The sequence below is a fragment of the Ursus arctos genome, unplaced genomic scaffold, assembly GCF_023065955.2.
Source record: "Ursus arctos isolate Adak ecotype North America unplaced genomic scaffold, UrsArc2.0 scaffold_2, whole genome shotgun sequence".
NCBI lineage: Eukaryota > Metazoa > Chordata > Mammalia > Carnivora > Ursidae > Ursus > Ursus arctos.
The window spans coordinates 38,350,280-38,375,148 of NW_026622874.1; the positions used below are offsets into that span (position 1 = coordinate 38,350,280).

The window sequence follows — 24,869 nt, forward strand, 5'->3', positions numbered from 1 at the left end:
TAAAATGAAGATAATGATAGTGTTTACCTGAAGGAGTCTTTTCGTAAGTTTAAATAAGCTAAAATTTGTCTAGCATAATAACTGACATGAGGTAAGCACTCTGTAAATTTTAGCCGTTACGGTAATTATCATTATTATATTAATTTTCTACTTAGTTCAACCGAGGCAAATTTAAGAACAGTCAGATAAAATTTTTATAGGAATATAAGGAAGAAGATAGAAACAGTGTAGCTATATAATTCTTAACTTCATTTGGTCGGCTTAGCGAATGTAGCATTTGATATCTTTTTCTTTCTTTCTGTTCTAAGAAAAAAAAAGTATTTTGCAGAAAAATACTTTTAGTCTAAGGAGATTTGATGGGTATCTTGTCTAAGCTTGATTAATATATTAATCCCTCACAGAACATAGAACCCAGAACCTGAATTTCCCAGTCTTTCAAGTTCTGCCCTGCTTCCCCACCCCGTAGATGAAGTCACTGCTGTTTTGCCTTCAAGGACCCCTTAACCTGGATATCAGCCACCTTCTATTGATCTTTTAGAAATTGTGTTTCCGCTCAGTTCATACAGACTTGTGAAATGTCTGCCTATATCTTATCTCTTTTTCTGTGCCCTGCTAGCTTACCTGAAATGTATTCCTACCTAGTTACGAATGCCTTTTCTTTTTTTTTTTTGACTCTCAGTTTATTGAACTTGGCATCTGGTCCCAGTTTTACTAGACAGTAGATAACATCAATTCTCTGTCCAAAAACAAATTCCTCATCTCCTTTTGTTTCAAACCTCTTCTTCCCATGTCCTGGCTGCCTTTTTGAACTACCTGTTTTATTCCTATTAATTATCTGTGATAGGTGCTTGGGGTATAGAGCAGACTTACCGAAAAGATCAAAACATTCCTTGTTCAGATTTTTAATTCCCTGCTTATTACTTCTTGCTTCTCTTGTATGACTCATTGTTCAGGTGATTTCATATACCCCTCTCTGTGGAATCAGCCATCTAGGATTCTTTATTTACAACCTGATGGTTCCAGAATATCAGTGAACAGATATGTTGTTCCCCTCCAGTCTTCCAACACAAAGTTCAGCTTTTTTAAAAACCTGACGGAGAAAGGCAGTTGTACATTTATCATAGTTGGAATACTGTGGAACCATCATTGTGCTTGACTAAGGAAATCATTGTTCAGTGAGATCACTTTTCTTTCAGCCACAGGGAAAGAACTATGGGGAAATGGGTATTGTTTTATGTTGGAGTCAGCAGACATGGGATGGATAGCTGCCAACCTCCATTCCCAGAGAGCTGCTTCACATATTTTCAGATGAGGATAGACGGTGCTCTCACAACAGCAACTCGGGCGTGCGTGAAGATGGTGGGGCGTGGTGTATGGACAGGAGCCCAGTAGGAGAATGGGACTGATTCTCTGTGGGTTTTTTTAAGATACTATATACTTTTTTAAGCCTTTAGTAAGGTTTCGTTAAGGCTTATCTATTTGTAAATGAGAACTAACACTAATGGTGTGAAGGAAATGCAAACATAGCAGTTAAGGATTGAAATATTTGACCACAGATATAGCTTTTTTTAGTCTCAAAGAAGTTTGGAGATTGAGATATTTCCAGTGCCCCACACCTTTTCTGACTTGCTGAGTGACCTCAGAAAACTTATTTTCTACTTGAGCTTATAAAGTGTTAATGAATTGGGACTACTGGGAATGATTATAGGAGAGCAAAAAATGTGATTAAGCACTTTATTAGTAGAATTAAGCTAAACTACATTTTTGATAAAACTTGTTTACATTAATATGCTATTCATCACATTTGTTTGTACTAATTTCTTTGGATTTCTGAATGAAATAAAACACTCATTTTATTCAGAGTTCAGAATTTATTCTTCAGGGGCGCCTGGGTGGCGCAGTCGTTAAGCGTCTGCCTTCGGCTCAGGGCGTGATCCCGGCGTTATGGGATCGAGCCCCACATCAGGCTCCTCCGCTATGAGCCTGCTTCTTCCTCTCCCACTCCCCCTGCTTGTGTTCCCTCTCTCGCTGGCTGTCTCTATCTCTGTCAAATAAATAAATAAAATCTTTAAAAAAAAAAAAAAGAATTTATTCTTCAGGAGGAACTCAAGCTAGTAAAGAAGACTCAGTTTTGAATATTTGATCTTCATTTGACTTCTGGTGATTGATATTGTTCAAAATTAATGGGGTATATTAACCTTGAAAGTGCCAACATGCATTTCTAGTTGTAGACCCTCCTGAGAAATGTCTCAGGTGATTAGCTCCATTTCTGTAGTGATAATGTGGAATTGCCAGGAAAAGCAGCTGATAAAGTGAACAGACACTGGAACTCAAGGGCTTGTATTCCACAGAGTAGTAACGTGAACCCCAGGGTCCTTCATGCTGTCTCAGTGCCTTGTGTCGAAAGTGAGGAGAAAGACACACCCCTATTTCCCTCACCTTCTTCAAGTCTCATTTCATGAATAGGTTGCTTTTTGCCACATCCATATGGTAATCCCTTCTGTTCCAATGAGCAGCAGCCTCTGACTTCTAGGTCAATAAATGTCATTCACTGGGAAGAGTAACGTAAACAGAGTGGAATTGAAGCCTAATAAGTCTGCATATGTTTTATTATGTGCATCAGAACAACTCACCAAGGGAGAGTATTGAAAATGGAACCAAAGGTAAGACACCTCAAAGTGCACCTGGATGTTGACGATCGGGCATAAATTAGATTAATACATAAATTAGATTTCCCTAACGTGACCTTACGAGGACTTTTACACAGCTCTTACAGATTTTCTTTCAATATGTTTTTTTTTTCTTTCTTTCAATATTTGTATAAAGTTTTTTTCTCGATCTTAGGTATTTTCCTTTATCTCTGTGCTGTTCTCTTTCCCCTTCTAACAGATAATAACTCTTGGACCTTTTCCTTCCCCAGGATAAGACCACCAGGCCAGTGTCTTTACCTGTATGCTATCTGCTTGGGAACTGCCACTTAGAAGCAGTTTGAAAATTTTCCCACTTACCTCTTTATAAAGCAGTATTTTTTATAGTGCTCCTTTTTCCTTTGTAGAATTCACTCGGGAAGTAACGGACACGCAGATGCCGCTCGTCGCTCCAGTCATTCTTCCAGAGATGTATAAGATCTTCACCATGGCCGAGGTAGGACATCTCAGCTCCAAGATCACAGCACCTAAGCGCTGCTCAGGCTCTGGTCAGTCTCCACCTCTCGTGCGGGGAACTGTGGTGTTTGCTGCCGATCCCCACACTTAAAGACCAGAACTGACAGAGATCCGAATCTGGGTTAACCTTAGATCTTTCATTTATAACTGTGAGGGTCAGCCTTTGATAAGAGAATGAAATAGCATGTGCATCGTTTCTTCACATATCTCTTACCTCCTGGCATCCTGCAACCCTTGAGGACCTGGTGTTCCGTGTTCCCTCTAGCCTCTCATCCAGGCAGCCCACCTCAGCTTGTTCACCTCAGTTAAGTGTAAGCAAGCAGTCCACTGCTGCATTGCCCATCATTGGCTTCTCGCATATAAACAGTAGAAATAAACTATGAGTGCCTAATGGGTGATGTTTTCACCTCCCTGCTCCTCGCTGCCACCAGTCAAGGGTCTGTCTCTTGAAAGAAATATGTTGACTGTGCTGAGATTTCAAGCAGTATCCAGCCTAATATTGTTAATCAAATCAGCCCACAGAGGCCTACATGTAAGGCTAATTCCCCTGAGTTCTAACATTCCGCTGGCTTTTATTCTCTGAATTACAGACGTCTGTCCTGGATATGAGTAGATGATGTTTCCCATCTCTAGGGAATCCAGTCCCATGTCAGGACTGAGAAGTCATAGTTTTTCTTCTGGTCACAGAGAAGCAGACACAGACACACCTATCTCATGGCTGGGCTATAACTTTTCACAGGTGTATGGTATTCGAACCCGTTCCCGAGCTGTGGAGATTTTTACCACTTGTGCCCATATGATCTGTAACATGGAGGAACTGGAAAAGGTAAGGGAGCCTCTGGGTCAGTAACAGACTACTTCATGCTTAAAAACCTCTGTGCCGGGGGCGCCCGGGTGGCACAGCAGTTAAGCGTCTGCCTTCGGCTCAGAGTTCTGGGATCGAGCCCCACATCAGGCTCCTCTGCTATGAGCCTGCTTCTTCCTCTCCCACTCCCCCTGCTGTGTTCCCTCTCTCACTGGCTGTCTCTATCTCTGTTGAATAAATAAATAAAATCTTTTAAAAAAAACAAAAACAAAAACAAAACCCTCTGTGCCTTCGTTAGAGGCGTAACAGTGACTTACTTCATTTCAGTAGTACCAGAATGCTCCCCGATTTAATCAGAGTTGTGGATGCATTTAGCATTTTATTACATATTTCGTTTGTATATAGTTTAGTTTCCTTTTGTTGGAGCCTTATTAAACCACTTTACCCTGCATCTTTTCATATGAGCCTTCCCTCAGAACTTCACTACCGTCTTCTGGCCCTCTCACGTGAGACGAAGCTAGCTGAAAAGCACCAACCCCTATCATTCAGAAGCAGTTCTGAAAAGTTGTCTTATATGTGATAGCTTTTCAGGAGGCCATGGTGAGGAACTGCAGGTGTTAGAGAAGGAAACCTGAAATCTTGGGTGACACCTCCAGTGACTTTATGGCTGCACTCTTCTGATCTGTGTTTCGGTGTTTGATATGTATATATTGAAGCCACTGATTAGCAGTATGTCCAATGTTGGCTTTGGTTTCTGTTACCAGGGTGCAGCCAAAGTTCTGATCTTTCCTGTGGTGCAGCAGTTCACAGAGGCCTTTGTTCAGGCCCTCCAGATACCAGATGGCCCCACATCTGACAGTGGGTTTAAGATGGAAGTCCTCAAGGTAAACATTTACTCCCATTGAGATACTTGGAGTTTTAGAAGGTGGTCTGAAATCATTGGTTTTTCTCCTATATCATGTGTAACTCTTAGATCTTTTTCTTTGTAATTTCTCAGGCAGTGACAGCCCTGGTGAAAAACTTCCCAAAGCACATGGTGTCCTCCATGCAGCAGATTCTGCCTATTGTTTGGAACACCCTAACTGAGAGTGCAGCTTTATATCCTTTTCAGAAAGCCTAAGGGACCTGCTACCACCCGTAGTCGGGAATCTAGCATTAGGTCTTGCATTCATGTGGTTCCATTTTTTTAAATGAGTTTTTTAAAGTATCTACTCTTAGGGTTGGAATGTAACACATTCCCGTGTAGAATATACGTAAAGCAGACTCCAAATTCTGTTTCTTTACTCTTCATCATACTTATGTGAGGACAGAAGTAAATTACACAGAGGAAGTTGAAGATCCTGTGGATTCTGATGGTATGTAGTTTATCTGATCCTAACAGACCACATAGGGAGGAAAGGGATTTAGGAAAGGAAAAAGACAAGGACAAAGACGAACAGTAACACAGAGGCTTCACACTCTTAAGTGAGTTTTCTAGTCGTGTTTCCTTTCAGTGTATTAGATGTGGGAAAATGGGACATTGAAAATCTTAATCTGTTCCTCAAAGGTATTTGCATAAATTTCATAAAATAGAATTTCTGAGTTGGAAGAGCTACCTCAAAGGCCATCTCATCAGCCTATACTTCTTTCTGGCAGATGATATTTTCATTTCTGTTTTAATATTTTTTAGGTATTTCAAATCAAAAATAGACATTCTAGAAAATATATTCAGTGTTTCTGATTCTTTTACTTGAAAAAGCAAAGAATATTTAATATTCTCAAAGGTCCTTTCTTTGACTCCTTAGCTCCCCTCGGGAATAAGAATCAGCAAGTACTTTAAATATTCATTAATTTACAAAGACAATGTAGTTCATTTCCAGCAGACGTGCTTTCCTTTTGCTTTCTTGTCATTAAAATCTTCTCTTGTGTATTTCCTGTAGGTGAAGTCCTGGGCTTTGAAAATCTCGTCTTTAGCATTTTTGAGTTTGTCCATGCTCTCCTAGAAAATAGCAAATTCAAAAGCACTGTTAAGAAAGCCTTGCCCGAGTTGATTTACTATATAATCCTGTACATGCAGATCACTGAGGAGCAGGTAAATGATATTTGGGAGACAGTTACCAGCTTGTTTTGGGAAAGTGTGACTTGAAGTGAGATCTAGGTCAAGTGAACGATTTTTATTTCTAAAAATAGACACTAGAAGAGTAACTTCTTGTGAAGTTCTAGGAAAGATTTGATACCATTTTATTGCCATGATTTCTGGGTGTTGTGGTTTTTAATTCCAATATTAGATAATTGGACTCTGAGAGTACTTATATCTCCATAGTACCACTAACCAAAGACCCTGGTATCTAGAAGAACGTATTCCCTTTCTATAAATACTGACACATAGACAGAGATTGTTAGCCCGGTTTGTGGGTCATCAGACCAGAAAGAGCATTAAAAAAAAAATAAGATAATGCCTCTCTTATATAAACGGCACAAGAATCGACATAATTTTCACATTAAATATTCCATGAGCCCTAATATATTCAGAAAGTTGATCTGTCAAATAACAGCTGATGAAAGGTAGCAGAGAACTAGTAATCAGCCACATTCTAAAATAGTGTCTACTAGAGAGAAATAACTTTGCTACTTACTTTGATAAAGGATTTGCTTCTCTACATCAAGAAGAAAAGACTTTGAGGCTAGAGTTCTGTTCTAGATAAAAACAAAAGGTTGAAATCTTGCCGTGTGTATGGATGAAAAAAGAGAACGTGTGAACCAGATTGGCAGCCTCACAAAGACCTGACTTCATCACCCTTTCAGATTAAGGTGTGGACAGCCAACCCGCAACAGTTTGTAGAGGACGAGGATGATGACACTTTCTCCTATACAGTTCGGATTGCAGCTCAAGACCTGTTGCTGGTGAGGGCGTTCCCTTGATACTTCAACCAAAAACCTCAAATCGTATCACTTGAGTGTTCCCTCTTCTTTCTAGACATCTAACCCAAGTTGAGCAGTTTTATTGAGTGACTGTATCTTAGACTTCTTTGAGGATAACAAGAGAGCATCTCAAATGAAGTTCGAGACTCAGGAATTCCAAAGTCATTGCTACTGGTTTTGGTTTACAAGTAAATATTAGATGTAAAAATGGTACAGAGGATAAAGTGTTCTGGTGAGTAAGGGTAGTTGAATCAGGAACACTCAGTTTAATCCACCCTTAAGCCAGAATTTGTAGCACAAACCAGATGTTGGCAAACTTTAAAAAAAAAAAAATTAGATTGCTGAGAGAAGAACATCCAAACATCTGCTGTTTTCTTTGGCTCTGACTAGAGCATAAAATTGTCTCTAGGCTGAAGATCTGTACTGTCTGTTGGGTAGAAGGTTTGTTCTCATTATTAGTGAACACTTCTCATTATCCTTCAGTATTCCTAAGGCACCTAGGAAAGATCACACTAAGTTTCAATTTGTAGATTAGCCTTTTATTTCTACAGTCAGGCTGCCAGAGAATGAATAATCTGGTCCATTGTTATCCAAAGCTGGGTCTGTTATTGCTCACTTACGCTCTGCTCACTCTAGCCAAAGGGAGCTTTACATTTTGTTAGCTTCCTAATGCCTAGGCACTGCAGAAATATAAATATTACTCTAATTCCATTAAAGACCCTGAACTAAGAGGGGTTGTATTTTTAATACACCTAATCGAGTTTCAGATTGTATGTGTGAAAGAGTTTGAACCACTGAGTTTGCAGTTAAGTTTTCAGTTAAAATGGGTTTAATTTGGGACGCCTGCTCAGGTCGTGATCCCAGGGTGCTGGGATCGAGTCCCACCTCAGGCTCCATGCTCAGGCAGGAGCCTGCTTCTCCCTCTTCCCACAGCTCTCCCTGCTTATGTTCGCACTCTCTCTCTCTATCTGACAAATAAATAAATAAAATCTTTTTTTAAAAAAAAAGGTAAAATGGGTTTAATTTGCACAAACAGGTTTATTAGCCCCTCTGCTCTCTCCCTAGGCTGTGGCCACTGATTTCCAGAATGAGAGTGCAGCAGCCCTGGCTGCCGCAGCCACTCGGCATTTACAAGAAGCTGAGCAAACCAAGAACAGCGGCACCGAGCACTGGTAAGAGTGAGCAGCAGATACTTAACTTAGGGACATATTCTGGGCATTAGATCTGAAACAATCAGATCCTTGCTTTAAATCGTGTTTTAAAACAGTTCCTCCCAACCTTAAAATAATTGGTTAAGATGCTTTTATTCTACTGCTTAATTTATAAAGCTTTGGAGGGAAGGATTTTTACTTTGTTTTTAATTTAAAAAATCTGTTAATCTGAATGACACTCTTTTCAGCTCTAGGTTTAGATTGGGAGGACAGAAAATGGCCTTTTTGGGTCAGATGATGCTGGAATGCCCCTTCACGTTTCTCCTTCCCTTGGGTGTTTATCTTTTTGGCAGTGTAGTTTGTTTTACCAGACTGTGGTATTGCTTTCTCAGGTGGAAGATACATGAGGCATGTATGCTTGCCCTCGGCTCAGTGAAGTCCATCATCACTGACAGTGTGAAGAATGGCAGGATCCATTTCGACATGCATGGGTTCCTGACCAATGTCATCCTTGCAGACCTCAACCTTTCAGGTATGTTTCAGCACAATGCTAGGATTCTAGAAGATCATTAAACCTGTCATCAACTCAGTTATATTGTTCACTTAGATAGGTAAACCGGGTATTCACGTGTCCTTTGGGTGAAATCCTTTACATGCTAGAGCTTGAACTCATCCGAACCTCTCAAACAGCCTAGAGACCTTGGCTCAAGCTTTACCAATTAAGAAATATTACTGCAATCATAATTTTTCCGCTCTGTTCACGTTTCCTTCCAAATCAGTGCCCACAGTTATGTCTGGTTTTGGCATTTGAATGGGATGCAAATTTGGTTACTGTACCTTGAAAATTTTGGCTTGAGTTCTGTCATTATTAAGCCCAAAATACATTCAGGCGGTTTGTGTCAGGCTCATTCTTCCTGTTTGTTTCCTGTCATTTTTCTCAAACTTTATTCTTGGCCAATACCCAAACACTTAAAATGTTCCATTCTCAAGTCCATGTTAGCTACTTGCCTTAAAAAGAAAAAGAAAAGTTGGCTCTACTATATTAGACTGATTTATGCAGCAGTGCAGAACAGTAGCTAAGAATTACCATCTCTGTTTGCCATCTTCAGCTGTTGCTTCTGCCCATGCTATGCCTTATCCTCATCCTTAGACCCACCCACCCCACCCCCATTACAAAAGGCCATCTTTGCTTTCTCCAAGTACATAAATCATGGGACATTTGACATTATTTGCTCCATTCTCAATCCATTCACTTGCCTCTCGCTCATAGACTAGCCCTTTGAACAGCCGAAGCCATTTAAAAACATTCTACTCTGACTTTAAATAGGCAATCTGTTACAGGATACCTCACGATGTCACTTCCATTCTCTGACTCACAAAATTAAAATGGTTGAACATGCAGAGCTGAGGCCCATTGGGAATATCCTTTTTCACTCTGTACTTATGCAGATGAATGTTTTTTTCCTTATACTAGACTATAAAGTCTCTGAAGGTAGAAATCATGTCTAATACATGTTTGTATCCCACGGTGCCTTGCATGTAATAGGCATTTCATAATTATGTGTTGAATGAAAGTGTTGAAATTTCTTAATCCCATCAATATATATATATATTTTTTTAAAGATTTTATTTATTTATTTGACAGAGATAGAGACAGCCAGTGAGAGAAGGAACACAAGCAGGGGGAGTGGGAGAGGAAGAAGCAGGCTCCCAGCGGAGGAGCCCGATGTGGGGCTCGATCCCAGAACGCTGGGATCACGCCCTGAGCCGAAGGCAGATGCTTAACAACTGCGCTACCCAGGCACCCCCCATCAATATATTTTTTGTAGAATTTACTGTAGTAAAGAACCTTCAAAAATTCATGGAGACTTGAGAATATTTATAATTGAGACTGGGGCAAAGTTTAATATATAGCATTTATTATCCTGCCAATAGCTAAAAGCTTTTCTGTACCAGCCATTCTCAGACTTTCTGGGGTCAGGATGCCTTTACACTTTTTTAAATTATCAGTGATCTGAAAGAGATTTTTCTGTGAATTTTATGTGTCAATATTTAACATATTAGAAATTAAATCTGAGAAGTTTTGGGGCACCTGGGTGGCTCAGATGGTTAAGCGTCTGACTCTTGATTTTGGCTCAGGTCATGATCTCGGGATCATGAGATTGAGCCCTGAATCAGGCTCCTCACTGGGTGTGGAGCCTGCTAAAGATTCTCTCTCTCCCTCTCCCCCCCCCCCCACCATTCTAAAATAGATAAATAAATCTGAGAAGTTTCTAAAATATAGGAAATGCAAGCATACATTTCATTAGCTGTCAGAGCCATGGTGTGACACATCAGATCACCTCTGGAAAACTCCACTGTACACTGAGAGAATGAGAATGAAAAAGATGGGTCATATCTTGGTATCGAAGTTTTGGTATCTTGGTATGAAAGTTTTAACTTTGGGACTCTTAGGAGTCCCTGGACCATACTTGGAGCACTGCTATTCTGTATTATATAAATTAGTATGTAATTATCCGACTGGCACAGGTTGTTAGGTTCTGTGCAATAATTCTCATCAACTACATGTTTACAAGTAACTAAGGTAAGCCCTGTGATAAGCTGATTAAGTATAGTCTCTGTCTTCAAGCAGCTTATAGTAGACAGGGGGTAGACCTCCTTACACGGGTGGCTAGAATATCCAACAAAATACGTAAGAATATGTAAGAAAGCTAAAGACTAGCACAGAGATAGCTGGGATTATTTCAGCCTAAGAGATCGGTTACATGATGCAAGTAGAGGTGAACGCGTTGGCTTATAGACAGAGCACAGAAATGGCAAGGTAAGATGCGGGTTGCTGGGAGGGGTGTGTGCTTGAGTTTAGAATGCATAAAAGGAAATTGTCGATAATGCTAAAGCTACTGATCATGGGGCCTTGAATATAATGCTTAACTAAAATGGTCTCTATTTGGTAGACTATGGCATTTATTGACAGGTACAAATAAAAGAATAACAGCTATAATTATAATGTTTTAGTAGTGTTCGAAGAGTAGGGAAAAACTGGCAATGGAGACATTTAGAGGACTAACTAGTAGTGCAGGTAAAGGATAATGAGAGGTAGGGACGGGAATGAGGGAGGTATGTCTTTTTAGCCTAAGAATATTCAAGATCTGCTTTGCAACAAATACTGAAGAGCGAAACTGGGAAAATGATTCTGTACCATAGGTTGAACATTTGCTTTTATCTGATAAGATCATTCTTTTTCCTTAATTAAGTTGTATATATTATGTAGTATCCAGGTACTGTGACAAGTTGAGGATGGAAGTGGGAAAGGAGGAAGGGCAAGGAACAGAAACTTTTATTGTCCAACCCCTAATTGCTCTCTCTTCCTCCCAGTGTCTCCTTTTCTCTTGGGCCGGGCACTTTGGGCTGCCAGTCGGTTCACTGTTGCTATGTCCCCTGAATTGATCCAGCAGTTTCTACAGGCAACAGTTAGTGGTCTTCATGAGACACAACCCCCATCAGTTCGAATTTCTGCTGTGAGAGCCATCTGGGGGTGAGTACACCATCTTAGGGTGATAAGATCTATTTTAAGAGAAAATTACTCAGAGTAGAAGTCCCAAATAGCATTTGGCCAATGGACTATGGTGCTTGGAAATTTCTGATGAAGATCTCCTACCAAATGGCAAATGGACAGGAAAAAAAAAAAAAAACTAAGAACATGGCTTCTATGCATGGGTTTGGATTTATGGCAGGCTCGTCCCCCTGGGCCTCTCATAGTGCCCCATGCCAGAGCAAACTGTGGCCCCGAACCATTGCCGGGCCTCTGTGCCATAGGCTGCAGGCACTGAAGCGGGTCATATAGTGAAAAGAGAAAACAGGGGAAAAAAAGAAAGAACGTGGCTTCTTTGAGTCCCAGTAGATCTTGTTCCCTTTTGTTCCTCTTTCCTTTAAAATTCACTCCATCCAGCTCTGGAAACATCTAGACCAGCTCCCTTTCTTAGAAAGGTGAAGAATTGAGAGATAAATAACTTACATAGGATTATACAGTGAAAAATTATAGAAGCAGGATTAGAGCCCAGGTCACTTTGTTGATTGATTTCTCTGTTTTATAGACTAAATTTGGGATAACGTGGCCCAGAAACACTGCTTATTTTTTCCCGGTTTTACCTCTCTTTTTTCACAGCTAATATACTAGTGGCTCAACTAGGCTTTTATTTATATTCCTACCAAGATCAGAGGGAGAATTGTTCTTTTAAGAAATATTCAAAATTCTAAACTTAAAGGTCTCAACTGAATCCTAAAAGCTACCTAAAATTCTAAAAGTACAAAATTCATCTTCTACTTACCAGTGCTCTCTTCTTACCTTTTGAAGCAGAGACTGAGATGCTGTACATTATTATATATGTCTTTAGAAAGCATTGAGGGGAAATAATTTATGCAGGATAGTTGAATAAGATGCCTCTCGCTTGTATCCCTCCCTCAACAACAATAACTTGGCATCTATTGATGGACAGCAGTGCCTTTGTGGGAGCTGTGAGACCCAGAGAGGAAACCCCAGTGCTGTCCAAGAACAAGGAGAGCCATTTTGAGAAGTCAGGCCCACACCCAGCGGCTGATGTATCAACCCTAGTCCTGGCTGTAGCCCCAGACACGGCTCCATGCCCTTGTGGGCTTGGCTACAGTCCCATTTGGCTTGGGTTCTATCACCAGCACCACACATCAAGTACCTGGGAGGATCTCCAGCTGTGTGTTGGAGAATAGGAATACAGACCTCAGTCCCAGCTGCAGACCCTGAAGTAGCCCATGAACTGGCTCCACCCCCTCTCAACTGTGGTCCAGCAACCCCTGGAGAACACAGATTTAGACGATCACCCAAGGATGAGAGAGCCTTTGTGTAAGTCCAGGAGTCCAGCAGAGAGATTCCAGCATAGCACTGGAGCCAAAGAAATCCAAGACTGGACACTTTAAAGGAGTCAGTAAAGACTGGAAGAAGTAACTGTTACTTCAGATGTGAAGACCTCAACACAAGAAAGACTTCAAGGAACATGAAAAATCAAGGAAATGTGACACCACAAAAGGAGCACAATAATTTTCCAGTAACTGACCCCAAACACGGAGATCTGTGATATACCTGATAAAGAATCCAAAATAGCTGTTTTAAGAAGCTCAGTGAGCTACAAGAAAACACAAAACACAATCCAATGAAATCAGAAAAACAATACATAAGCAAAATGAGAAGTTCAACAAAGAAATAGAAATCATGAAAAAGAACCAAGCAGAAATGCCAGAGATGAAGAATACAATAAAATGAAATTAAAAAATACAACAGAGACCATTGAAAGCAGAGCAACTCAAGAGGAAGAAAAAAAACCTGTGAAAGAGAAGACAGGACCTTTGAAATTATCCACTCAAGTAGGGCAAAGAATAAGGAATGAAAAAAAATGAAGAAAAACCTATGTGCACTTTAGGATACCATTAAGAGAAACCATCTGAATTATTGGAGCTCCGGAAGGAGAAGAGAGGTAGAAGGGGTCAGAAAGCTTAGTTAAAGAAATAATGTCTGAGAACTTCCCAAATCTGAGGAGAGATTATACATCCAAGTTCAGGAAGCTAGTATTTCACCCGAAAATTTCAATTCAAAGTGATCTTCTCCAACATACGTTATAATAAAACTATCAATTAGTTTAAAAAAAAAAAACTAAATTCAGATGACTTTTAAAGCAGCAAGAGAAAAACATTTCTCTCATATAAGGGAATCCCTATAAGACTACCAGCTGATTTTTGCAGCAGAAACCTTGTAGGCCAGGAGAGAGTGGGATGATATATTTAAAGTGCTGAAAGAAAAAACTGTCAGCCAAGAATATGCAGCAAAGATGTCCTTCAGGAATGAAGGCAAGTTAAAGTCTCCCAAACAAAGCTGAGAGAATTCTTCACCAGTAGACCCACCTTACAAGAAATGCTGAAAGGAATTCTTCAAGCTAACATGAAATTAATAATATGAAATATGCAACACACTGGTAAAGATAAGTATATAATCAAATTCAGGATACTCTAATACTGTAATCTGGCAGTGTGTTAACCACAACTCTAACGGTTAAGGGACAAAGATATTGAAAATAACTAGCTAAATAATTTGTTAATGAATATGCAATATAAAAACTTAAATTGTGACATCAAAAACATAGAGAGGGAATAAAGAGTAGAGCTTTTGTATACAAAGTTATCAGTGTGAAGTAAATAGCGTAATCAAAGCAATCCACGACGGGAAATCATAAATTCACAAAGACCGCAAGAGAGGAAGAAAGAAACAAGGGAACTACAGAAGAATCAGAAAACAGTAAGATGGTATTAGTAAGTACTTACTGATCAAAAATTACTTTTTTTTTTTTTTAAAGTAGGCTCCATGCCTAGTGTGGAGCCAGCCCAGTGCACTGTTTGAACTCATGAGCCTGAGATCAAGACCTGAGCTGAGATCAGGAGGCGGATGCTTAACTGACTGAACCACTCAGGTGCCTTTCAAAAATTACTTTAAATGTAAATGGATTTAAATCTCTAATCAAGGGATGCCTGGGTGGCTCAGTTGGTTAAGCGTCTGCTTTCAGCTCAGGTCATGATCCCAGGCTGCTGGGATCCAGTCCTGCACCGGACTCCCTGCTCAGCAGGGAGTCGGCTTCTCTCTCTCTCCCTCCGCTCCTCCCCTTCCCTAGCTTGTGCTCTCTCTCTCTCTCAAATATATAAATAAAATTTTATTTAAAAATAAATAGGGGAGGGGGCGCCTGGGTGGCACAGCAGTTGGGCGTCTGCCTTCGGCTCAGGGTGTGATCCCGGCGTTATGGGATCGAGCCCCACATCAGGCTCCTCTGCTGTGGGCTTGCTTCTTCCTCTCCCACTCCCCCTGCTTGTGTTCCCTCTCTCGCTGGCTGTCTCTATCTCTGTCGAATAAATAAAATCTTTAAAAAACAAAAAATAAATAAATAAATAAATAAATAGGGGCGCCTGGGTGGCGCAGTCGTTAAGCGTCTGCCTTCGGCTCAGGGCGTGATCCCAGCGTTCTGGGATCGAGCCCCACATCGGGCTCCTCCACTGGGAGCCTGCTTCTTCCTCTCCCACTCCCCCTGCTTGTGTTCCCTCTCTCACTGGCTGTTTCTGTCAAATAAATAAAATCTTTAAAATAAATAAATAAATCAACCAACCAACCAACCAACCTCTAATCAAAAGCCAAGTGTAGCCGAATGGATTTTTAAAAAAGACCCAACTTACATGCTGCTTTTAAGAGACTCACTTCAGGATACACATGCTCAAAGTGAGGGGATGGAAAAGCTAATCCATGCAAGTGGAAACCAAAACAGAGCAAGGGTAGCTGTTTTATCAGATAAAATAGACTTTAGCTCAAAAGCTGTACAAGAGAGAGAGAAAAAGGCATTATGTAATGATAAAGGGGTCAGTTCATCAAAAAGATATAATATTTGGGGGGCACCTGGGTGGCTCAGTCATTGGGCGTCTGCCTTCGGCTCAGGGCGTGATCCCGGTGTTCTGGGATCGAGCCCCATATCAGGCTCCTCCGCTGGAAGCCTGCTTCTTCCTCTCCCACTCCCCCTGCTTGTGTTCCCTCTCTCGCTGGCTGTCTCCCTCTGTCAAGTTAATAAATAAAATCTTTAAAAAAAAAAAAAGATATAATATTTGTAAATATATACATTTGACAATGGGGCACCTAAATATATTAAGCAAATACTAACATCTGAATAATACAGTAATAGTAGGGGACTTTAATAACCCACTTTCAACAATGGATAGATCATCCAAACAGAAGTCAGTAAGGAACTATTGGACTTGAATTATACTTCTGACTAAATGGACATAATAGACATATACAGAGGGTCCTATCCAACAGCAGCAGAATACACATTGTTCTCAAGCACGCACAAAACATCCTCCAGGAAAGGTCATGTGTTAGGTCACAAAACTAGTCCTAGCAAACTTCAGAAGATTGAAATCATACCAACTATCTTTTCCAACCACAGTGAAATAATACTAGAAATTAATTACAGGAGGAAAACTAGGAAATTCACAATATGTGAAAATTAAACTCCTAAACAATCAATGGGAAAAGAAATTAAAAAAAAAATAGAAAAATATCTTGAAAGAAACAAAAATGGAAACATAACATACCAAAACTTAAGGGATGCAGCAAAACCAGTTTTAGGAGAGAAGTTTATAGAGATAAGTCTCTATATTAAGGAAAAAAAAAAAAAAGATTCCAAACAACTTAACTTTATATCTCAGAAACTAGAAAAAGAAGAAACAAACTAAGTCCAAAGTTAATAATAGGAAGATCCGAACAAAAATAAATAGAGACAGAAAAATCATAGAAAAGACCAATGAACCTAAGAGCCGTGTTTTTTGAAAACTGACAAACTCTAGCTAGGCTAAAAAGAAACGAGAGAAGACTCAAATATAAAATCAGAAATGAGGGGCACCAGAGTGGCTCAGTCGATTAAGCCTCTGACTCTTGGTTTCAGCTCAGGTCATGATCTCAGGGTCGTGAGATTGAGACCCAAGTTGCGCTTGGTGCTCAGCGGGGAGTCTGCTTGAGGATTCTCTCGGTCCCCCTCCCTCTGCCCCTCGAGGCCCTGCTTGCATGTGTGTGCGCTCCCTCTCTCTCTCTCTAAAATACATAAATCATTTTAAAAAATCAGAAATGAAAGAGGAGACATTATAACTGATATTACAGAAATTCAAAAGGATCATAAGAGACTACTATGAACAATTATATGCCAACAAATGGGATAACCTAGAAGAAATGGAGAAATCCCTAGAAACATACAGCTTATCAAGACTGAATCGTGAAGAAATAGATAATCTAAACTGACATTAACAAGGATATTGGATCAGTAATCAAAAACTTCCCATAAAAGAAAAGCCCAAGACCAGATGATTTCACTGGTGAATTCTACCAAACATTTAAAGAAAAATTAATACAAATCCTTGCTCAGACTTCTCCAAAAAACTAAAGAAGAAGGAGCACTTCCAAACTCATTTTATGAAGCCAGCATTACCCTGATACCAAAACCAGACAAAGACAGTACAAGAAAAGAAAACTATAGGCCAATATCCCTGATGAATATAGATGCAGAAATCCTCAACAAAATATGAGGAAACCAAATTCAACAGTACATTAAAAGGATCACAGCTATGATCAAGTGGGATTTATCCCTCAGATACAAGGATGGTTCAACATATGTAAACCAACCAATGTGATATACCACTTAATAGAATGAAGGTAAAAATGATAGGATCATCTCAATAGATTCAGGAAAAGCATTTGACAGAATTCAGTATCCACTCATGATAAAAACTTCTCAACACAGTTGGCGTAGTAGGAACACACCTTAACACAATAGAGACCAACTGTGACAAACCCACAGCTAACATCATACTGAACAAACTCTGGAAGTTTTTCTTTTAAGACCAAGAATAAAACAAGGATGTCCACTCTCAGCATTCCTATTCAACAAAGTAACGGAAGTTTTAGCTAAAGCAGTTAGGAAAGAAAAGGCATCCAAATTGAAAAGGGAGACATAAAATTGTCTCTATTTGCAGTTGACATGTGTTATAGAAAACCCTAAAAACTCCACCAAAAAAACTGTTAGAACTAATTCAGTAAATTTACAGGATACAAAATATACAAAAAATCAGTTGCATTTCTAATAATGAACTTTGAGGACATTTTAAAACAGTGCTATTTATAATTGCATCAAAAACAATAAAATACCAAGAATAAATTTAACTAAGTAGATGAAATATCTATACACTGAAGAGGTGCCTGGGTGGCTCAGTCGGTTAAGTGTCTGACTTCAGCTTGGGTCATGATTTCAGGGTCCTGGGGCTGAGCGGGGAGTCTGCTTACCCTCTCCTGCCCCTCCCCCCACTCATGCATGCTCTCTCCCTCTCTCTTTCTCAAATAAATAAAATCTTTAAAAAAAAGGAGCAGAAAGTGGTTGCTGGAGGGTGGGGGTATAGGGAGAGGTTGATAAAAGGGTACACACTCTCTATAAGATGAACAAAATAGGAGGATCTAATATAAAACTGATTATAGTTGGTAACACTGTATTTTATAATTGAAATTTGCTAAGAGAATAGAACCTAAATTTTCTCACACACACAAAAAATATATGACATGTTTGAGGTATTAACAAAAGGCATGAGGAGGAACTTTCACAGTGTATGTGTATATCAAATCACCGTAATATATACTTTACAATGTTACATGTAATTACAATGTTATATGTAATTATACCTCAATAAAGCTGAAAAAATTAAGTTAAAAATTTCAGGTTGATTTGTTTATAAATTTATATCTTATAATCAGAAAAAATGGGAAGAAAACTTTAAAAAAATGATGTTAAGTCAGTGACTACATGGGCAGGGATTTACTTGAAAGGTGAACCAGATCTCTCTGGAAAGGGGACGAAAACTGCACACCAGGGAAAGGGACACTCATACATGTTTATAAAATTTTATATAATGTATCAAAGGCTAGATCCCTTGACCACATCTGTGGATCCCAGGTTAGAAACTGTCTGTGAGGGGCGCCTGGGTGGCCCAGCTGTTAAGCGTCTGCCTTCGGCTTAGGTCACAATCCCAGGGTCCTGGGATCGAGCCCTGCATCGGGCTCTCTGCTCGGCGGGAAGCCTCCTTCTCCCTCTCACACTCCCCTTGCTTGTGTTCCCTCTCTCTCTCTGTCTCTCTCTGTCAAATAAATAAATCTTAAAAAAAGAAAAAGAAAAAAAGAAACTGTGAATGGATCCTAGCTATTCTTTTCATCACGGCCAAGATTCTCCAGTTGATCATTTCCCTATTCAGTTTCCCAACCAGTTGCAATCTGGCTTATGTCCTTACCACATTACTGAAGCTCTTCTTTCTGATGTCACTAGCAACCTTTTAATGGCCATCACACCCCCTTTGCTTTTCTTTTGCCCTGGTTTTAATTTATTCTTCCATGTCATAATTTATGTATCATTGCAAACTGCCCGAAATCATTTCTGAAACAAGATGTTGGTCAACAGATACTTCTACTGTTGTCATATTTCTCAGATCATAGTTACGCCAGCGTTTCTCCAGAGCTCTGAATGAATATATCTTGCTACTTACCAGTACCAGGGCGGATAACACATCTACTACTGAGCTTACTGTTGACCGCCTCCAAGCCTGCTCTACCTATATTCAGAAAAAATCAGTACCTTTTTTTTTTTTTTTTTTTTTTTTTTAAGAAATTGGTACCTTTAGGTCTTATGCTTAAAGAGATTTTGTATCCCCTGTTTTAGTAAAAGTGGAGATCCCAGATCTCCGCCTTTTAGGTCTTGGCTCCTTAGCCTTTCATCTCTTCTCTCCTACCACAACTAGTCTAGTAGCTTGTATTCTCAACTTCTTGTGCCTGAATTGCTGCCATAGCTTCCTAATTGATGTCTCTGCTCCAGCCTCCACTACTGCAGTCTGTAGTATTTTAGCGGCCTGACTGTTCTTTCTAAAAGAGAAACCCGATATTTTTGCTCCTGTAATGAAATTCTCATGGCCCCATTTGTGCTCTTCAAACTGAGATACAGGTACCCCAGAACAAAGTCCTAGTATGCCGGGTGACAGGTGAAGCCACAGGATAAATCTGTAGCATCTTCCTGGGGTTTCATTTTGCTTGAAGACTTTCGGGGAGGGCAAAGAAGGTATTAAGAATAATTTATAAAAAAAAGTTTGAGATACACTGGCTTCCAGAATAAAGTCTAACCTTCCTTAGTGTGGCATACAAGATCCCATATGATCTAAGGAGATGAGGCGATCTCCGTGATCTAACAGACTGTATAGTTTCAAGTTCGTCAGAAGAGCAGAGTAAGTATAAATCCTTAGAGTGGAGAAGCAGAGGGGAGGAGGTAGAGCACAAGTGAGGACCAGTAGAGAGATGGATACAAAGCCTAGTCTAAGGAGTTGAGAGCTGACCAAGGCCAGATGACAGATCAGCTCTTAAGGAAAAGTTAGCTCCAGAGCAAGGTAGAATTGAAAATCAAGATGTTATGGACCAAAAAAACAAAAAGTCTGGGGCCCCTGGGTGGCTCAGTTTGTTAAGTGTCCGACTCATGATTTCAGCTGAGGTCATGATCTCATGGGTTGTGGGATTTGCTTGTCCCTCTCCCTCTGCTCTTCCCTCCACTCTCCCACTCTCTCTGTCTCTCAAATAAGTAAATAAATATTTTTTAAAAAGTCTATGGACAAATCTGAGAGATCAAAGCCCACAGTTTCACTGTTTATTATGGACCTTTGAACCCAGCATCTGACACAAGTAACATGGTTATAAACCACTTAAAAAAATTAGGAGAAACCATTTCTTGAGTACCTGGGGAGGGCCTTGTTTCTGTACTAGGTGCTTTTAACATAGAGAAACAGCATTTTTATTGACTTTTATTGCCATTCTGAAGGTAAAAGTAAAGACTTAGTATGTCTTTAATAATTATATTCCATTGAACATGGTAAGCAACACTCAGTAAATATTGATTGAATAACAGGTGAATAAGTTAACAGTATGTATAGAAAACTTTAACCCTACAAATAGTATACAAATTTTAGTACACAACTTTCTGTTGTACACAGATATTACAAATTTATTATTGCATGGAATGTTTGTACAAATTGATCTCATTTTAGAATGGAAAATATTCCAAAAAGTACAAAATTCTTATAATATGAAAGTTAAATAATCTCCTACTAAATAACAGTTGTATTGGAAAAGATGTTAAAAAAAACTGTAGCTATTGGGATGCCTGGGTGGCTCATTCGGTGAAGCGTCTGTCTTCAGCTCAGTCATGATCCCAGGGTCCTGGGATTGAGTCCCACATCCGGCTCCTTGTTCAGCGAGGAGGCTGCTTCTCCCTCTGCCTGTCGCTCCCCCTGCCTTTGCTCTCTCTTTCTCTGACAAATAAATAAAATCTTTAAAACAAAACAAAAAAAACCCTATAACTATTTGGGGGCACCTGGGTGGCTTAGTTCAGCACCTGATGCTTTTTTTTTTTTTAAGATTTTATTTATTTATCTGACAGAGAGCACAAGCAGGCAGAGGGAAAGGGAAAAGCAGGCTCCCCACCAAGCAGAGAGCCCAACGTGGGCTCGATCCCAGGACCCTGGGATCATGACCTGAGCAGAAGGCAGATGCTTAACTGACTGAGCCACCCAGATGCCCCTGACTTTTTTTTTTTTTAAGATTTATTTATTTATTGGAGAGAGCACGAGTGGGAAGGGCAGAGGGATAGAGAATCTGAAGCAGACTCTGTGCTGAGCCCAGAGCCTAATGCAGGGCTCGATCTCATGACCCTGAGGTCACTACCTGAACTGAAATCAGGAGTCAGACGCTCAACCGACTGAGCCACTCAGAACCTCCCCCAATCCTGTTTTTGTTTGGTTTGGTTTTTTTAAGATTTATTTAAGGCGTCCGACTTTTAATTTTGATCTCAGGGTCATAGGATCGAGCCCCTCATTAGGCTCTGTGCTCAGCGGGGAGTCTGCTTCTCCCTCTCCCTCTGCTCCTCCCCTGCCCCGTCTCAAATAAAGAAATTTTTTAAATCTTAAAAAAAAAAAAAGAAGCTGTAACTATTTGAAAAATAACAGGAATATATATATCAAAATCTGAAGGATGTGATTAAAGCAGTAATCTTAGGAATTACATTTAATTAACATCTTAATAATGTGAATATAATGATATGACAGAGTGGGAGAGGGATGAAAGTTTAAAATAGCAAAAAACCAAAGCAGAAATAAATTAGCATAGAGATGGTGGTGCTGATGTTTACAAAATATGCCCCAGAAAGAGTAAAAACTAACTCTACAAGTAGCTTCATACAGCTACACGTATAAATGCTGTAATCTGTGATATTGACTAGAAAAACCAGGAATGAAGGGATCCACTTATGAGTAATTCTTTACTTCTCTCTCTCTCTAGTTATTGTGACCAACTAAAAGTCTCAGAGAGTACCCACGTGCTTCAGCCCTTCCTCCCCAGTATCCTGGATGGCTTAATTCACCTAGCAGCCCAGTTCAGCTCAGAGGTCCTCAACCTGGTGATGGAGACCCTGTGCATCGTTTGTACAGTAGACCCAGAGTTCACAGCAAGCATGGAAAGCAAAATCTGCCCCTTCACCATCGCTATTTTCCTGAAGTACAGTAATGGTATGCCACCAGGACCGTGTGTGGAGGAGGGACACCAACGGGAAGGTGGTGGCTGGTGAATTTGGGTCTGATGGTCCTTAGCATCATAGAGCTCCAGGAACACCACAGAGTGGAGTAGCTCTTCCTGTCACTCTCACCTGCAGTCAGAACTGGGGGAGAAGACGAGTGAAAGGTTAGCAGGCAAGAGGTACAATTCAGAACTTTAACGATTAAGTAAGAAATTGAGCAGCTACATCAAAATCTTCCGAAAAGAAGAGGCCTACAGCTGTAACGTAGAAAGTGAGATACCGAAGAAAGACATGCGAAGGGTCCCCAGCAATGGGGTTTGTCACATGGCTTTTGTAGTAGCAAAAATTTAGAAGTAATAAAAAAGATTAATTACATGTATTATATCCGTAAAGTAGAATACTGTGCAGCCTCTAAAAATCAAATTTGAAGGGAATAGATAACGCCGTGGAAAAGTGCTCACATTATAAGAAGAAAATAGAGGGTTTTCCAAACCGCATAGAATATAATCCCAAGTTTGGGGTTTGTTTTAGATAAGAATTAATGTATAGAAATGTACATAGAAAAAATATCAGAAGAAAATACATCAAAATGTTAAGGGTAGGTCTCTCTCTAGGTGGTGGAATTCCAGATGTTTCTTTCCTTGAATACTTTCCTACATTTTAAGTTTTTCAGTAGTGAGTGTGCGTTATTAACAACACTTTACTTGTGTAATGCCTCATTACCAGAAAAAATACTGAGGATATTTGTTTTTGTAGAGGGAGTGTCAGTATTGAAATACAGGATATATAGAGGTAGGAGTTATATAATATATATTATACTAAACATTTTATTTGATTTGCTTTTTCACTTAAAATGTGTCCTGAAGGGGATGCCTGGGTGTCTCAGTCAGTTAAGCATCTGCCTTCGGCTCAGATCATGATCCCAGGGTCCTGGGTTTGAGTCCCGCATTGGGGTGTCCTTGCTCAGCAGGGACCCTGCTTCTCCTGCCTGTCACTCCCCCTGCTTGTGCACACGCTCACTCGCTCTCTCTCTGACAAAACAAACAAAATCTTAAAAAAAAAAAAAAAGTGTCCTGAAGAGGTTTCCACATTGTACTCTTAAATACCTCATTCTTCTCAGCCATCACATAATATTCCATAAAATGGCTGTATCATAATTTGCCCGTTCTGTTAATGCACATCTAGATTGTTCACAATTTTTCTCGAAGTAATGCTGCAGTGATCTTTTAACATGTATCTTAGTACATTGCACACTTTCTATTTTTTCCTGTAGATTCAGGAGGAAATGTTTCTTAAGTAGGTGAAATAGGTCAAGCCCAAGTTTTATTTCTTCACAAGGCTCTGCCTTGTGGGTTTTGCCTTTTGTCTGGAAATGCCTTGGGAGTTCTTTCTTCTATCACGACTAACCCCTGGGAGATGTATATGATTCCACTTCAACACGGGGGAACCTGGCAATGAGTGTTTTGGCAATCTTTGAAACTTTCATGTCTTCTTAACAAAGTATCAGTGGGGATTTTTTTTTTCCTTACGCGTTTGGTTTCATAATCCAGATTTCATAAGAATCAAAGTCATTAAAAATTTGCCCCAGAAAAAGAGCCAAGTTTCACTTGAGGAGTAGCTATTACTGGCCAGTCTGACTTAAGAAACCATGCATACTCTGGCTCTTGGAGATTTAGCATCTCTCCTGTTCCAGGTTATTCGTACGGCCTCACCGGCTCCCAGGTATGTGATGTGTAGGCAAAGCAGAAGTTGTTAGCTTAGGTCAGGGCCAAATGACAGGCATCATTCAGCCAAAAGCACATGCAGACCACTGGGGGTTTCTGTGTTACCTTGTCCGCTTCAGATCCTGTCGTCGCCTCGCTGGCCCAGGATATCTTCAAGGAGCTGTCCCAGATTGAAGCCTGTCAGGGCCCAATGCAGATGAGGCTGATTCCCACTCTAGTGAGCATAATGCAGGCCCCAGCGGACAAGATCCCTGCAGGGCTGTGTGCGGTAAGTGGTTACGGGGCACCAGTGTGGGGGGAGGTGTGCGAAAGAGCGTGCACACGCTCTGCACATGTCACCTGTAGATCCCACCTAGTTGACGGGCAACCAGTGGCATTAGAGATTCATAGGGTGATTTTCCTGGGCTACTTTGCCCACAGGACAGTGGGTGATTCTTGAGGCTTTAAGAAAATGGCTCTCCTTGTTGCCGAGTTGCCCTCGGTGAACTGAACAGAGTGCTGTTACTACGCAGCACTGCGGAGAATGTCCCCAGACTGTCGCTCCACCGCCGTACACCGCCCACCCCCCATCCAAGCAAGCAGCGAGCTCTCAGGAGGAGGCTGAGAGCACTGTCTACATCTAATTATTTCTTTCCTTCAGAAACTTTCATTAATGAAAATTAATGAGCTTTCTTTGGGTTGCTATGTTGTATCCATGCAGTAAGGATCTTGGTTGTTGGACACCCCCAACCCCCACCCTCGGGGCAGTTCTGATTCTTTTTTTTTTCCCTCTTCTTTCCTTCAGACGGCCATAGATATCCTGACCACAGTAGTACGGAATACAAAGCCTCCCCTTTCCCAGCTCCTCATCTGCCAAGCTTTCCCTGCTGTGGCGCAGTGCACCCTTCACACGGATGACAACGCCACCATGCAGGTATCTGAGAGCCGTG

General features: G+C 40.4%; 1 protein-coding gene and 1 non-coding gene across 2 annotated transcripts in view; both read left to right on the forward strand.

Moving 5' to 3' along the window:
- The window catches only part of IPO9 (importin 9), a 53,416-nt gene that overhangs the window by 23,318 nt on the left and 5,229 nt on the right, over positions 1-24,869 (forward strand). The window contains exons 5-17 of the mRNA XM_026480668.4: positions 3,056-3,144; positions 3,904-3,990; positions 4,734-4,853; positions 4,967-5,067; positions 5,266-5,324; positions 5,889-6,040; positions 6,754-6,852; positions 7,936-8,042; positions 8,414-8,553; positions 11,397-11,556; positions 21,982-22,208; positions 24,060-24,208; positions 24,725-24,853. Of these exons, the coding sequence (XP_026336453.1) occupies positions 3,056-3,144; positions 3,904-3,990; positions 4,734-4,853; positions 4,967-5,067; positions 5,266-5,324; positions 5,889-6,040; positions 6,754-6,852; positions 7,936-8,042; positions 8,414-8,553; positions 11,397-11,556; positions 21,982-22,208; positions 24,060-24,208; positions 24,725-24,853 (1,619 nt within the window). The remainder of the gene's footprint in view (positions 1-3,055; positions 3,145-3,903; positions 3,991-4,733; positions 4,854-4,966; positions 5,068-5,265; positions 5,325-5,888; positions 6,041-6,753; positions 6,853-7,935; positions 8,043-8,413; positions 8,554-11,396; positions 11,557-21,981; positions 22,209-24,059; positions 24,209-24,724; positions 24,854-24,869) is intronic.
- LOC113242613 (small nucleolar RNA SNORA42/SNORA80 family) lies at positions 11,733-11,867 on the forward strand. The gene has a single exon (XR_003311987.1). It is a non-coding gene; the product is annotated as a small nucleolar RNA SNORA42/SNORA80 family (small nucleolar RNA).